Raw genomic sequence first — 13134 nt, forward strand, 5'->3', positions numbered from 1 at the left:
CACACTTCAACCTTCACGGGTCACTCAATTCAGGGGAGGCCACGGTGGTGAGATGTTTACTACCTCACCTGGTACACAGGAGGTCGTGAGTTCGAGCTCGATCCTGACGCCCGTCTCCCCGTGGTGCGTTTCACAGTATGTGGCTGCTATAAATATCCACTGGATGATGAGCCACTTCTTTGCAACCATCATTTGCGGCGAGATCGCTTCTGAAAGAGAGCTATATAGCTCAGTGGGCTTCACCTGCTAAGCAATACAATTATTTAAAAGTTTAGTTCTCCCTCCGTACATCTTGAACGGACCCTCGTGCCCCCCCCCCCGCCCCCACTGCCCCCCGCTTCTGCTCCGCTTCCCGTCCGCAGAAATGCAATATTTCGTCGTCGTCGAAAGAGCCGATGATCGAGTGCCCGTCCCCACGGCTCAACAGGACGACGGGCAGCCGTCTGCGGGTCAAAGCGCAGTTTCATTTCGACAACCACATCAGCATCCAGGACTTTGACTACTACGAAAACCCACGGTTTGAGTTGATCAACAAGCCGACGCTGCAGAAAAAGGAGCTAATCCAGCTGACGTTCAAGGTGAGGCAATGCTCCACCGGGGATGAGTGTCCACTCTGTGGGAAAGTTCATCGGTGGTTGTCCTATGGATGTACAGGCAGTCCTCTACTTACGATGGAGATGCGTTACAACGAGCCCATCGTAAGTCAAAAATATCGTAAGTCGAAAATGGCCTAGCCTACCCAGGAGTCTTAAAGAATGGTGATAATTTAGCAAAACAGAGTAATTTACAGTACCGTACTGTGTAAACTATACACTGTATGTATTTATTAATTACAATACTGTATTGCACAGTAAAATGTAAAGTAAAAAAACCAAAGTAAATTCTTAGCCTGTCTATATGAATTGCAATATAATAGAAAGTTTTTTCAGGAAACAATCCTATCTGCTATAAAAACTTTTAACATGCATTGAACGTATCGTATCGTGGTAACCTTAAAATGAAATCGCTAAAGCTACGTATCATACATGCATTGAACGTATCGTAACGTATCATATTGTACTGTACTCACCAAGATCCTGTGCGTCGTCTGCATACTTGAACGATGTTAAGGTTGTTGATGGCAATTTTGTCATATCGCTATCGCCATCGTAAGATCGAAATATCGTAAATCGGACCATCATAACTCGGGGACTACCTGTACTCGCTCCCCGCCATATGAATGTGGAATTTCCACTACCGGCTCAGGGCTGTACACTGGGGATGAGTGCCGCCTCAGTGTTAATGTGAGCAGAACACTCCCATTGACTGTGGCTTGAAGTGAGCGCAGCGTTGAATAGTATTTTGAATCTATTCAGTAGGAATTACAATGCAAGACACTTTTTACAATATCGATTGGATTCATCGAGTGTCGAAGCAACATATCTTATGAAAGCATATTACTGTTCCTGCTACGATACACGGTTTACAAAATACAGATGTTGATGAATGAAAATGTAGCAAATAAATGAAACATGTACAGGTGTAATTACGTCACATCAGATGGGTGCCCCGGTGACGAGATGTTAACTACTTCGCCTGGTATGCAGGAGGTCGTGGGTTTGATCCCGACCCTGACGCAGGTATATTTAGAGTTTGCATGTTCTCCCCGTGGTCATGTGGATTTTTCTCCGGGTATTCCGGTTTTTCCCTCCAACATTTAGAAACATGTGTTTGGCAGCGATAAAATTCCACGCGATAAGCCACTTCGTTTAGGTGTGATTTGTGGCCAGGTCGCTTCTGAAAAAGAGCTGCATAGCTCAGTGAGCTTTACCTGGTCCCATATCAATAGTCGAGTTTTACAATCGTGTTTAGTTTGCAAGGGAGATGTGTGGTGCATCAGCACAGTGAGAGGGACATTTTTTTGTAATGGTGGCCTTCATCCAGCAGTGGATTGAGCATTGCTGGCGATAATGATGATAGCATCTAAATACAACTGATTTGGACTCCGAATTACTTCTGGTATTGGGTCCAATGTGGGATGTGATGGCAAGGAATCTGGTGCTCAGTTATCATCCCAAACAGAGAACACCACCCCTTAACATATACATTTCCCATTGCAGGTCCCTTCTCTCTAGAGACCCGGTGGGCCTTTCCTGAATAAATAAATCATGTTATTATTATTATAAACCCCATGATTATGTGTTTAGTTTTGTCTCCGTTCTGATGCATTGTTAAATAATGACTCCAAAATCACGTTGTTGAGCACATTTGTCGGATAACAAAAACACGCAAAAATCTATTGCATGTGCGCATGTGTGTGTGCTGTTGCTTAGTTCTAATACAATCGAATAATGGCATTTTTATTAGAGAGTGGGAAGGAGACACGGCGTCTGTGACAGCCCATTGTGTGTTGTGTATTAAAAACACATTACAGATGTGCCTCTGGTGCTTTGTTGCACTGTTTAATCCCACCCTGTCCGTGCGCCATGCAAAACTACTTACTGCAAACAATGGAGCTATTATATTTAGAAACACAGCGAGGCATTGTGTTGTAAAATGAAATCCACCAATCTGAAAAAAAAAAGATTACGATGTTGTCCACGTGCCACTCAGAGAAGTTGTGCGTTGAGAATTGTTGTTTATTTATTTAATTCTGCATCCTCCCACCCACCCCTCGCCTGTAAAGAATTTCTCTTCAAACTTGGACCTCGCGTTGTCGGAGATCTACATCTTTGTCGGCCACGTGCCTTGCCTGAGCCTTCAATTCTTGGACAACAAAGACAGATTCACCTGCTCCGTCAACCTCTCCACCGTGGAGGACTCGTCTCTGCCGGTGACAGTAAGTGCAGCCTCCTTTTTGAAGAAGAAAAAAAACAAGTTTCTTCACCGCCTCGCGGTCGTGGTACAATGTTGTCGCTGTGAAGAATCTTCACATCTTAGTCCAAAAATGTCAAAGCCATATCTTTTTTTCAAATGAACTTTAAGGCAGTGCTTATCTCCTGTTTGCAGTCCTGAGCCACTTTCAGTCCCGAGCCAATGGTGGAAATTCCACGTTCTTATGACGGGGTTGAGTCTATCCATCGGATATCCACTGTTTACCTTGCCCACAAATTGTTAGCCAAGTCAATCCCCAACCAGGAATTGAACTTGCAATCTTGTGATTGCGAGCCTATTGCTCTACCGCTGAGCCAACGCGCCAGGTTAACATCGTAGTCATTGTACCTGATATTGAGTAGTGCCTGATAACCAGGAGAACCTCGCTGAGTCTCGAGACTCTTTTTCAGGAGGGTCCTGCTTTTGGGTTATTGGCCAATATTTGGCTTCTTGTGGGAGGAAACTGGACTACCCAGAGAAAATCCACACACAGCAGGAGATAGCATTGAAAGCTCCACACAGATAGCTTCAAGAATCCGTTTGCTGTATTGCCTTCTGGCCATCTCGCAGCCCTAGCCAACAGCGCAGAGCGCTCCCTGGAAATCTTCCATCCACTTACGAACCCGGCGCTAATTCGTAACAACTGACAAGATCTCGTCACATTCCGGGTTTATTTGGCATTCGGACTTGTCTGAGGCTCATTTGAGTCAAGCGAAAGCATCCAGATGTAGAAGGGAGACCTTGGGACACCGGAGGATTGCACAGCGCAGCATCCGAGCCACTGAGAGATCCCATCGGCTCGTTTGCTAATCCCACTGGCCGCATGAGATTACTGCAACCACCAAGCCCACTTCCTGAGCCAACTCGTGGCTCTCTGCTTTGGATTTACGCGAGCAAATATCTCTAGACAAAATGCGTATATATATTTACATATACAAAGGTATTGCCTGCGCATGCCACTGCTGGCAGAACGGCATGCACTAGAGCAGGGGTGGCCAACCTGCAACGGACCAAGAGCCAAAAGGTTATCCATGAGTTCTGCAAAGAGCCAAGCGTATACGCGAGTGTAATATATCTTGACAGTTTTCGGCACAACACGGGAGACATTCACTATTCGTTGCCACTGTGATCGTACGTTCTACGTTATGCCCCTTCGGTAGAGCCGTGTGCGGTGGATTAAAGAGTCGCACGCGGCTCGGGACACACCAGTTGGCTACCGCTGCGCGAGATGGAGCTCCCGAGAGGCCCGCCACTTGAGCTTTCTCGAAGGGGTTATTTTGGCGAACTTTTTCCACGCTTCTGCAAAGATTTTGGGAGTACACAAACTTTACCCTAAAACAGACGACGTGCCCATCGACTACCTGTGCTGTACCCACGGTTACTGCTGGGCGGACAGAGGCAGCAATCGAGGCCGGGCTGTGGCAATAAAAACACATTTTCAGTTTTTAAATCTTATTAGATAAGGCCCCACTGAGCTATGTAGCTCTTTTTCAGAAACGACCTGGCCACAAATGATAGCTCAACGACGTGGCTTATCATCACGTGGAAATGTTTCGCAGCCAAATACTCTGGATGCGTGTTTCTAAATGCGGACGGATAAAACCGGAGGATCCGGAGAATAAGCGACGGCGTCACGGGGGAGAGGGACACGCAAACTGCAAATATAGAGCAGGCGTCAGGGTCGGAATCGAACCCACGACCTCCTGTATACCAGGCGAGGGAGTTGACATCTTGCTCCATTGTTTCCACTCTCATGCCCAGGAGATTGCAAGTCCAGTTTGCTAACCATTACACCATGGCAGCATTCCAGTGTTAGAATGCATCTGTCAAATTGATCTTAAGTTTCCTCATTGCACAAATTGTACTTTAGTTAATTGTGCTCAAATTACCCTTAATTCATGGTGTGAATATGGAATCCAGTGTGCTAACCATTACTGCATTGCAAATATATTGGAACGTGTGTTTCATTTAGATTTCAAGCTTTCGTGACTGCAGGGATTCATCTTCTTGGTTCTTTCGGTAAAGTCACATAGAAGGGAAATAATAAAATAAGAAAAAGTAAACAATAAAATACCATTCTCACGACGTTTCGGCCACAACGCAAGCAGCCGTCCTCAGGTGAAGAACAGGTCTGTCGGAAAGACACGGTTCATTCAGACGCTGTCTTTCCGACAGACCTGTTCTTCACCTGAGGACGGCTGCTTGCGTTGTGGCCGAAACGTCGTGAGAATTATATTTTATTATGTTTTATTATTATTATTTTATATTTCCCGTCTACGTGACTTTACCGAAAGAACCAAGAAGATGAACGTGTGTTACCTTAAATGGTATTATGCAACCGCCGCATAAACGCACCGTAAATGTCGCGGAGGTTTTCTTAGTTCATATTATTTTACAGTAAGATGAACACAAATGAAACATGCTGCTTCTAGCACATGCAGGAAAGGCTGTTGCATCACAAACTCGACCACGGACGACTTATCTCTTCCTTGCACGCATCACAGGCTTCTTTTTTTTTTGCCGCTCAACCGCAGCCTGCGGCGCGTTCCGCCAAGCAAGCAACAGCAGAATGTGTCGGTTCTACTTACAGGTCGATACATTTATAGATACCCCACGAAAATCAAAGAGGCGGGTGGGGGGGGGGGGAATTATAGAAGAAACTACAAGTTCATTCAAAGCCTCCGCACGTCACCTCCGACCCATCTCAACCCGCTCATTAAATCCACAGCTGCTCTTCTCCGCCATGCGGCGTGGGAGACGTCGCCTTCATGGCCGTTCAATCGGCCGTCGTGAAGAGAGAAAGAGTGAGGTTGAGAAATCAGCGGGGTGTCTGTAAATGGATCGCCCCGATGAATAAGAAACACGCCGTTGGACACTTGCGACCTTGATTCAAGTAAGATTTGATTTAGATGATCAGAATTTACAGCTGGAAATCTGCTCATATTGGTGAATTCAAAAGTCGTCACCTTTTGTCAATTGCCCTTCGGGATTCCCAGTGTTCTCAGTGCGCTCTCCCTCCGCCCACCTGTAGAGTCAGTGCACCAGTTAGAATCAGCGTGACGAGCGTCGAGTATTTGGCTGCTATTAACGTCCACGTGATGATAGGCCGCTTCGTTGAGCCATCATTTGTGGCCAGATCGCTTCTGAAACAGAGCTGCATTGGCCAGTGGGACTTACACCTGGTAACGAAAACATGGTTTTGTGATTTAAAGCTTTCGTGACTGCAGGGATTCATATTCTTGGTTCTTTCGGTAAAGTCACGTAGAAGGGAAATAATAAAATAATATAAAATAATACAAATTCTCACGACGTTTCGACTGCAACAAAAGCAATCATCATGAGGTGTGAAATAGACAGCAAGAAAATTTGAAAAAAAGTTTGTTTTAAAAAAAAAATTCTAATTATTCTTGCTGTGGATTTCACACCTGATGATGATTGCTTGTGTTGCAGTCGAAACGTCGTGAGATTTTTATTGTTTTATATTTATATTATTTTGGTTTAAGTTTTTATTTCCTGTCTCGAGATGAGGCATCAGCCGGTTACGTATCTTTAGATTGTGATGCGCTAAGAGGTGGAGAAAGCAACAGTGCGTGATTGCAGAACACGGGCAGGTTAAAGATGTCACGTATTGACCGTTCATAAAAACACAACTTGACTTGGGCAGGAGACACACCACTCCCGAACAAGAGAACCACAGGCGGTGGGTGTGAATAATGACGGAGCAGCAGTGCAAGTAATGAGCACTCGTGAGAGCACGACCTCCATCGCGGAGATGGAGCGACTAGACCGGCCCATGTGCTGCTCAACGTGGCGACACATCGTGAGCCTGTTGGGAGATGGAGCTGGCTTTAACCAACAGTGCATAGATCGTGGTAGATGATGATGGGACACTTTACAGTTGGTCAAAGGTAATTAACATCTTCAGAGTATATTTTCGCAAAGCAGAGAGACGTGGACTTTGCCGCTGGTTTTGATAAAGGATGTATTCGTTGATTTACGATAATATCCATATTGTGGAGTGATAACAAACACATGTGAAGTAATTGCTTCCTCCTTAAGCTGGATTCAGTTAACTAAAAAAAACGGATGCAACGTTTTCTTGTTGCCTTTGAAGGCATCGCTCTCACTGAGACATGTAAGCAGCCCTTCCATGACAATTGGCACTCTTGTGAAACCCTGGACACGTGTGAGTGAGGAGAGACAACAGCAACACAACATTCGTCAAGAGATGCCTTTGACAGGCATTTGTCATGGATTCTCTTTGTGTTTTACCGTCACATCCTTTGCACTGAAGGAACGTCCTTGAAAAGCCAAATACATTCCAGTAACTTATTCCAACGATTGGCTCATTATGCCGAATCGTTTGGCCAGGAAAGAATCGATGATGATCAGAATTTGTTTCAGTTTTGGCCCTGCTGCGTTGGGATGTTTGGCCTATTCCAATGACGATTGTTTGACCCATGTGGGCGTCACGGTAGCGAGATGTTAACTACCTCGCCTGGTATACAGGAGGTCGTGGGTTCAATCCCGACCCTGAAGCTTGCTGCTGTATATTTGGAGTTTGCGTGCCTCTCGCCCCGTGGTCGCGTGGATTTTTCTCCGGGTCTTTAGAATCAACATCACGCGTTTAGAGTATATGTCTGCTATACATTTCCACACGAAAAGCCACTTCGTTGAGCTGTCATTTGTGGCCAGGTTGCTTTCGAAAAAGAGCTACATAGCTCAGTGGGCCTTTGCTGGTAAAATAAAATTAAAGTTTAATATTTGAATGCTACCACTACTCCCTGCCCCCCAGCTACGACCAGGCCTACCACATCCCCTTCTTAACCACTTGCACTTGTTCTGTCAGCATAACTACGTCACCACCACTTTTGATGATAGACTCACTCTTTATCTCAAGCACTGTCATCTTGTGTCCCATTTTATGCGTTACTTGAATAAGGCGCCATACAAATATATACGAGACAAGGCACTTGGGAGGAAACTGGAGAACGCGGAGAAAACCTACCACACGCGCGAGAGGGTGACACTCAATGCAGCCACCTTGTGGTCTCTCTGCCTACAACACCTGGCAAGCCACGGTGGTCACCCATCCGAGGACTAAGCAGGCTTAAGTCTGAAAAGCTGAGATTCGACAAGATCGGTCACATTCACGGTGATATGGTCATGGGGCAAATCAGTGTGAACTCAATTGGAACATACAGAGCGGCCATTGCCCCGTTACACTGACAACTTGGCAGGGCCCTCTTGAAAGAGAGTCATGAGACTGAGTGAGGCTTTCCTGGGTCAGTAAACAATGATATTAGTGCAGTGACGTGAGGCTGATTCCGATGGACACCTCATGAACTCTGATTCTGTCTCTGAGCAGTCGCATAGCTCTCGACTTTACAGGCAGTGTCACTGCACTGGGACCCATGGGTTGCAGTGGCCTTCGTGCGGGGATACCAACCAACCACGTTCCACAGCCACCCCTGACATTGCGTTTCCCCTCGGCTGTCTGTGCCCGCAGGTTCAGGTCGGGCACTACAAGGTGACGGTGGAAATGCTGACGGTGGATAAATCCAACTTGACGACTGCCATTGCTCTCTTCCTGGCCCTGCTCATCGTCTGCATTATTGGTGAGCGAGCTCTCGGCTCACCTTCTTCGTCGTCGTCGTCGTCGTCTTTGTGAGCTCTCTGCCCAAGGGCAGGTCCCCTGGCTCTCGGGCTGCCTCCGTGCCACCCCACCCCCTGGCTTTCCCTCTTTAGCGCGAGACGGCAAACTCGACGCAAGGGGGTTCTTTGCGCAGGAACGAGCGGAGGTCGAACCGTTAACCCCCTCCTCCCCTTCCTCCTCCCCCTGTCTCCGCAGCGGAGTTTCGATGAATTGTTGAAATTTGTGGTTGTGATTCAATTGGAGAATACATTTTTCTTAGGTTTTTTCGGTAAAGTCACGTAGGTGAAAAATTAAAATTAATAAAAGTAAAATAATTCTCACGACCTTTCGGCCACAACGCAAGCAGCTGTCCTCAGGTGGGGTGAATCCCACCCTCCTCTCCCTTCCTCAGTCTTCTTCCCGTCCGCCTTAAATAGGCTGTTCCCGATCGTCGCCCCCTACCGCGGCAGGGCAGCGAGCACGGACGGCCCCGGTCGGACCGTAATTTTGCGGGTGCATCGCTTCGGGTTTGTTGCTGTTTCCCCCTCTTCGAAACATACTTTGTATTCTGGGCTCTTGAATTACAACAAAGAACATAAAACTTGTCGGGGTGGATATAGGGGCACACCCGTGGCTGCGCGCTATCACAAACGTTAATTGATTGTCACAATTCAGGTTCGATTCAAGAAACATTTGTGTTACTGTTGTGATGCATAGCAGCGCCTTTAGTTGCTGGAGGGGGTCACATTAATCAGCCACATGACTACCGTTGTTCGGCAGTGTTGGTGATGGTGTTTTACATCAAAAACAAGAGAGCCAAGCACAACCTAAAGAAAATCCTCGTGCAGATGGCGGACATGGAGGCGCAGATCCGAGACGAAATCCGCAAAGGTGAGGACAGAATTCTTCGCTTCATCGCTGCACGTTAAACACGCACACACACACACACCTGTCACCAAACCACGTGGAATGTGCCCGATATAGTCAGATCCCTGGAAGCTAAGCAGGCTCGAGCCTGGATAGTGCTTGATTGGGTGACCAACACGCAGCAGAGGGCAGTGCAGCAAAATCCATTGTTGTACTCTACTTTATATGCTCCCGTAGCATTGCAAAAACGAGCAACACACAACAAATCTGGCTTGGGGCAGCGAGCAAACATGTTTAACGGAGAGAGAACTAACAGCTCGGTGACCACCGCCTCACTGCCATCTGCGAGTCGCAAAGCAGCAGGTACCGTGCGTATCAAACACTCGGCAATGCACAATAGTGCACGTTTGGACAAGGAAAAGTGAGAGAACGGGAACTGCACACCGCCCACTTTCCATCCGTTCGAGGCGAACGAGCGGCAATCTGCGGGGCGCGACCGCGACATCGCGACGGTGCCAAGGAACGCCGTCGGAGCTCGTCATGGGAAATGCTCAAACCACGTCGTTGCTCACTCTCTAACGATTGCCTTCACACCCCACTCCCCCCCCCCCACCCCCCCGGCGTAAAAAGGATTCGCGGAGCTGCAGACGGACATGACGGACCTGGCGTCGGAGTTCAACGGCAACCAGGGCATCCCCTTCCTCGAGTACAAGCACTTCGCCATCAGGATCCTGTTTCCGGAGGTGCGTCGCCCACCCGGTCACCGTCGACGGAGGGCACGGCTCGCGTCAGCGGGGGTAGCGCCAGCAGCGGGGGTCCGGGGTAGTACGCGTGCGCGCAATGGTTCATGGCTCAGTCCCCCGGCGATACCGCCAGTTGTCACGATTGGGATTCAATTGAATTAATTCTAGATTTGAAGCTTTCGTGACTGCAAGGATTCATATTCTTAGGTTTTTTCGGTAAAGTCACGTAGGTACAAAATTTAAATTAATAAAAGTAAAATAAAATAAAAATCACGACGTTTCAGGTCGAACCGTCACAGCCCGACAGCTGTATCAAGTAAATGAGAGATTACAGGAGATAACACTCCGTATATATAATGGTTGAGGGGGGGGAAGGGCCAGGAATGGCCCACTTTTTATTATTATGGTAAGGTGCGGCTTGAGACTATGAATAGACTGCATAACAAAAGACTGAGCCTTTATTATGGAGAGGTTCGGTTTGTGACTACGCCTAGCCTACATAACAAAAGTGTGAAAAAAGAAAGCTAAACCTGGTAGAAAGCTAAACCTGGTAAAACAAAACTGGCTGTCCATCAGTAACCTGCAATAGTGTGGTTTTTTTGTTCGGCCGAGATAATACCCTGTTGGAGAGGCTCTCTCGAGAAGCTGCCTCTGTCCAAGGCCACTCGTGCCAGCAGTGGCGTGAGCAGGCCAATTGCAGGGCTGCACCTTTACTTTAAACAATTATAAAAAAAATTGCCGCTTGAGTTACTGCGACGATTGATTGCTCATTTTTATTGGCAGTTCACGTGCAGTGTGCTTGTTTGCTCTTAACGCAATGTTTTAGAGGATGAGGCGCAGTGAGATAAATTGTTCAGCAACTCGCAGCGGGTTTTTATTGTGAAGTTGTGCTTGCGTGGTGGTCACTTTCTATCTCCCCACAAGTCCACTTGCAGCTGCCGCTCGTACTTTATTGAGGTCATCCTTGCGAAAGCCTTTGGCCAGTCTCCCAACCTCACAAAAATGATGAAATGAAGGAACTGAGAGGCTGATGCATGCTACAGATTAGCTTACACAATTACGTCAACCGCCAAACGTTGAACATTTATCGTTACCAGATTTTAAAACCGTTTGGATGTAATGATGTTATGGTTTTACAGTGCTTTCATAATGAACGGGCAGAGTGGTGAGTGCCGCTGCGCTACGATTCCAGCAACCTGAGTTTGGTTCCTGGGTGCAGCTCACACGAGCGTAAGCCAGTCCTGGATCCTTCCTACACTCATCCACCAGCCTGCACTGACCAGTGTGGTGAAGTATGGTCAAACAATCCCCATAACCAACACCGCACGTGGAGCCCTTCATCCAGCGGTAGATCGACAGGGAGGTACGTTGTTATAACGGAGGACAGAAGAGGCATGAAAGATTTATGTTCAAGGTTTTGTTACGTATAAATTTCGATTTAAAGCTTTCGTGACTGCAGGGATTCATCTTCTTGGTTCTTTCGGTAAAGTCACGTAGAAGGGAAGTAATAAAATAATAAAAATAAAACATAATAAAATAATTCTCACGACGTTTCGGCCACAATGCAAGCAGCCGTCCTCAATCGTCGCAGTAACTCAAGCGGCATAATGCACGGGCATAAGTGGTACTATCTTAATTTTTAGAACTTTCGTGACTGCAGGAATTATTATTTGGTTCTTTCGGTTAAGTCACGTCTAAAGATAAAATAATAAATTAAATTAAATAATAGAATACGACGTTTCGATTGCAACACACGCAATCATCATCAGGTATAATGAAATAGCGACATAAAATCTAACCAGAGAACTATAGACAGACATATTAGCAGACAGATATTACCAAGATACATAGAGAGAGCAACACAGGTAACAGAGAGAGGTGGTCGTCTCTGTGGGGTGGCCTTAAATAGACAGAGGGGGGCGGAGGCAGAGAGAGGGAGGGGGGTTAGAGAAAAAATTAGCATATCAATGAGTGGACAACAAAACGTGGTGCTGCAAGTGCGATGACACGGCAAGCAAGCCTGAAAATCAGGAGAAGGACACACTAAAATTAAATAACCTAGTAAAATATCGAAATGTAATGTAATACAACACAGAGGGTCGGTCAACACACAATTAACGCATAGCCTGGTTGATTACGTATTTCAAAGATTGCTAATGCGTTAAATGTGTGTTGACCGACCCTCTGTGTTGTATTACATTACATTTCGATATTTTACTAGGTTATTTAATTTTAGTGTGTCCTTCTCCTGATTTTCTTGCCGTGTCATTGCACTTACAGCACCACGTTTTGTTGTCCACTCATTGATATGCTAATTTTTTCTCTAACCCCCCTCCCTCTCTCTGCCTCCGCCCCCCTCTGTCTATTTAAGGCCACCCCACAGAGACGACCACCTCTCTCTGTTACCTGTGTTGCTCTCTCTATGTATCTTGGTGATATCTGTCTGCTAATATGTCTGTCTATAGTTCTCTGGTTAGATTTTATGTCGCTATTTCATTATACCTGATGATGATTGCTTGTGTTGCAATCGAAACGTCGTATTCTATTATTTAATTTAATTTATTGTTTTATCTTTAGACGTGACTTAACCGAAAGAACCAAATAATAAGTGGTACTGGTCGCATACCTGCATTTTCCATGGGTATGCTAGATTCCTCTTGATATGCGAATTCCTTTGTCGGGGCGCTCTTCCCCTTCTAACCCAGCTTAAATATACGCTGCCACGCCTGGTGGTTTTCATTCAGACGCTGTCTTTCTGACAGACCTGTTCTTCACCTGAGGACGGCTGCTTGCGTTGTGGCCGAAGCGTCGTGAAAATTATTTTATTATGTTTTATTTTTATTATTTTATTACTTCCCTTCTACCTGACTTTACCAAAAGAACCAAGAAGATTTTGTTACGTATGTTATGCAAACACAAATATCCCCCAGTATAGCCTTCACAGACTATTGGGACAAGTGCTGTTAGCAAGCACCTATGAAGGCCGGCACGACAAATGAGGGGGTGGATGGCCAGCACCACGCCTGGTCGCCTTTG

The 13134-nt window shown here is 46.4% G+C and overlaps 1 protein-coding gene across 1 annotated transcript in view; it reads left to right on the forward strand.

The window, feature by feature from the left end:
• The window catches only part of PLXND1 (plexin D1), an 89435-nt gene that overhangs the window by 35531 nt on the left and 40770 nt on the right, over window positions 1-13134 (forward strand). Inside the window, exons 18-22 of the mRNA XM_078872456.1 lie at window positions 363-578; window positions 2666-2818; window positions 8363-8471; window positions 9269-9379; window positions 9986-10098. Coding sequence (XP_078728582.1) covers window positions 363-578; window positions 2666-2818; window positions 8363-8471; window positions 9269-9379; window positions 9986-10098 — 702 coding nt within the window. The remainder of the gene's footprint in view (window positions 1-362; window positions 579-2665; window positions 2819-8362; window positions 8472-9268; window positions 9380-9985; window positions 10099-13134) is intronic.

The sequence above is a fragment of the Lampetra fluviatilis genome, chromosome 34, assembly GCF_964198595.1.
Source record: "Lampetra fluviatilis chromosome 34, kcLamFluv1.1, whole genome shotgun sequence".
NCBI lineage: Eukaryota > Metazoa > Chordata > Hyperoartia > Petromyzontiformes > Petromyzontidae > Lampetra > Lampetra fluviatilis.